Source organism: Micropterus dolomieu, unplaced genomic scaffold (genome assembly GCF_021292245.1).
Source record: "Micropterus dolomieu isolate WLL.071019.BEF.003 ecotype Adirondacks unplaced genomic scaffold, ASM2129224v1 contig_9787, whole genome shotgun sequence".
NCBI lineage: Eukaryota > Metazoa > Chordata > Actinopteri > Centrarchiformes > Centrarchidae > Micropterus > Micropterus dolomieu.
In genome coordinates, this window is record NW_025738773.1 from 1 (window position 1) to 3,522 (window position 3,522).

Consider the following 3,522-nt stretch of genomic DNA (forward strand, 5'->3'; position numbering starts at 1 on the left):
CTATATTCCTCATGTTTGACTCTCAGAATCAACATGGAATAAACTGCAGCTACAACATGGCACACAGACACACTGACCTCCACAAACTCACCTGAAACATCCAGCTGGTAGATTCTGATTGGCTCAGTCTTGATGGTGGCTCTCTTACGTCTTGAACCTCCTGCTGCAACTCGACACTCGTATGTTCCAGCGTCGTTGCTGCTCACATTCTTCAGAATTAAAGACACGTCTCCGTCCTTCATCTCTCTGTCCACCAGCTGCACCCGGTCCTTAAATGATGAATGCTGCAGTTCTGAAACTGAGCCTCCATCTCTGTGAAAGACAACGTACTCTGACTCCAGGTCTGGTCTGCTCCACTCTGCAGCTCTGATGGAGGCTTCACCAGCCTGACATGGCAGAACAACATCATCTCCAGGTTTCACTTGTACCACATCTAAAAACAATAAAAACATCCAGAGAGAAAAAGTTATTACATTTCAAAAGGACTCCACAGGACGATACAGTGAGAACATCTTTTTTTAAACAGAAGGCCTCTTCACACCTGAGATCATGGGAACATTCAATAATTAGTCACAGCTGTGGAGACGTTACAGGATTTTATTCCCACATTGTTTATAAGACTACTCTCAAATCATAAAACAAAGCGATCAAAATGATATACACTATCAAGCAGTCAGTAAATAATACACCAACAAATAGAAAATATATTGTTCAAAACATATAGTTCTCCGGGAGAAGTACATTTTTAATCTCAAAACAAATTTCATATTTTTCATTGACTTTTGATGAATGAAAACATGTTCTATCATAGTAGCAAAAAATTGATCAGAAATTATACTCTGCTTTGCTCTTGCAATATATTTTGTTCTTCCTCCTCCTTGTACTCCTATTTTTACACTTCTGTACCCTCCATCTCACAAACTTGTCCTTTGTTTCTGTGATACTGTAATTCTTGTTCTTTGTTGATATGAACCTGCAACCAGTCAAAATCTATTGAGCAGTCTGTTCTCTAAACAAATGGAAAGCACAATCTTCAGGGCCAGACAACCTGTTTGCTCTCTGAACTGGCTTATATTGGTTGTGTCACATGATTTGAAACAAGTGAAATAAATTTTGAGTGGTCGTGTTTAATTAATGATCTTCTCTATTTGTATTTGATTGTTGTCTGTTGTGTTTACCAGTATGGATGACATGTGCATTAGAGTGAAGAATGTGTTTAGAGTTCTGCATAAAAGTCTAAGTGAGATCTGCAAATTGTGTTTTACCATGTGAAATGGTTTAAGGTACTGACGACAGACTGCACAGTTAGCTAAATGAGTTCAGGCAACTGCGAACTTTGTTCAGCCAATGGGTTTTAGTGTTTTAGCAATTGAGAAAAACTGTAAATGGCAACATTCACACAGCTTATCAGAGCCCTCAGTGACGTCTCTTTAAACACAGACAGACATGAGAGGAAACAAACCAACTTGTGACAATATAACATTAAAGTACTAATTATAAATCCCATGTAAACCTGTAATTTGGTGCAGTCAGCACTTCTTTATTTAATATTTACTACTGTCATAAAAAAAAAAATCAGTTCTGGAATTAACAGATTTATTACCATGGAAGTATTCTGATAAATACACATAAACACATATAAAAACACCATCTCTCTCTATATATAGTGTTATTGTATTACTGTATAAGTAAGCACATCTTGAGCAATTTACAATCCAGAGTCAGATTTCTCGTATGTGTGCACATACCTGGCAATAAAACTGATTCTGATTCTGATATCTCTTGTCAGTAAATTCTCTTGTGTACCTATGTCCCTGGCAGCAGGTACCAGGTGAGGATGAACTCCATGATGTGATCAAAACTGATGACTTGCAAAGTCTCATTCTGTTCAATTCACTCTTGACTTCATTAAAAGCAAAAGTGTCTAATAAGTTCATCATTGTTTGATTTGATGGCTTCAGGGACCAAACCAGAGAAAACAAACATGTGATGTGTTTCAGCAGGTTAACGTGTTGCTTCAGAGCCACAGTGATGTCAGGACATCTGTTTGTTTACTATTGTTTCATTCAGCCAATTAAATAACAACCCAAGAACCTTATTCAGGAGTAACCGCTCTAAATAAAGAGTCTCTGATATAATGGAAGATGTTATTTAAAAGTATGCATTTCTTAAACAAAAACACAAACAAGCTTTTACAAACTTTCTAACGTTAAACAGTCTCTGCTGCTGCTCTTCATCAACATCTAGGTTTGAAATCTGATAAGACACACGTCACACCCTCCGTCCCTTTTGTTCGTCCCTCCCTCTATTTCACATCATATTTAAGCAACACGCCTTTTTCAAAACTGCGCACTTTCTCCAAACAGTCTGACAGTCTGTACGATCACTCTGAGTAACTGACAAACTTAAGTAAAATCATTTTTAGAGACACATTTTAATATGTTGTACTTCTTATAAATATAGGACACTGCCCAAACTATTTCATGATAAACAGTTCCTCCATTATTTATACACCTTCCTAAACCCAGTATTTTTATTAAAAACAACTGAAATGAACTCCATTATTATATAAGATTATCAAAGTAAATATTTTATCTTTCAAACATACGAACATTTTCTAGAACAAGATGACATTATTTTATAACACTGATCAAAAGTTTTATCTTTTCATAATAAAATCTCATATTTACCAGAAGCTGCTGGAGACAGAAGGACCAACAGGAGCACAAACTTCTCCATGAGGGAGGAGGTGAAGTCCGTCTGCTGCTGTGACTGTGCTCTGACTTTGCTCTCTGCTGCTGTAACTGCTGGGAAATTCTTCGCTGGCAGAGCATAATGTTCACACTGAGAAAATGGGCGTGCTCTGTCTGTGCTGCACTGCAGGAAGTAGTTAGGCGGTATGAACTGCTCCACCCTGTGGTGGAGTGGGCAGATATCAGAGCATGATTTACAGTGGGTACGGAAAGTATTCAGACCCCTTTAAATTTTTCACTCTTTGTTTCATTGCAGCCATTTTCCAAAAATCAAAAAAGTTCATTTTATTTCTCAGTAATGTACACTCAGCACCCCATCTTGACAGAAAAAAACAGAAATGTAGAAATTTTTGCAAATTTATTAAAAAAGAAAAACTGAAATATCACATGGTCTATTCAGACCCTTTGCCGTGACACTCATATTTAACTCAGGTGCTGTCTATTTCTTCTGATCATCCTTGAGATGGTTCTACGCCTTCATTTGAGTCCAGCTGTGTTTGATTATACTGATTGGACTTGATTAGGAAAGCCACACACCTGTCTATATAAGACCTTACAGCTCACAGTGCATGTCAGAGCAAATGAGAATCATGAGGTCAAAGGAACTGCCTGAAGAGCTCAGAGACAGAATTGTGGCAAGGCACAGATCTGGCCAAGGTTACAAAAAAATTTCTGCTGCACTTAAGGTTCCTAAGAGCACAGTGGCCTCCATAATCCTCAAATGGAAGACGTTTGGGACGACCAGAACCCTTCCTAGAGCTGGCCGTCC

The 3,522-nt window shown here is 38.0% G+C and overlaps 1 protein-coding gene across 1 annotated transcript; it reads right to left on the reverse strand.

Annotated features, from left to right (window-relative positions):
* Positions 1 to 20: 20 nt before the first annotated feature.
* Positions 21 to 2,919, reverse strand: LOC123965473 (programmed cell death 1 ligand 1-like; the record flags this gene model as incomplete). The annotated part of the gene is made up of 2 exons (XM_046041995.1): positions 2,691 to 2,919; positions 21 to 433 (listed from the first exon to the last, which is right to left on the reverse strand). Coding segments are annotated over exons 1-2 (462 nt in total), but the record flags the coding sequence as incomplete, so codon positions are not given.
* Positions 2,920 to 3,522: the final 603 nt, after the last annotated feature.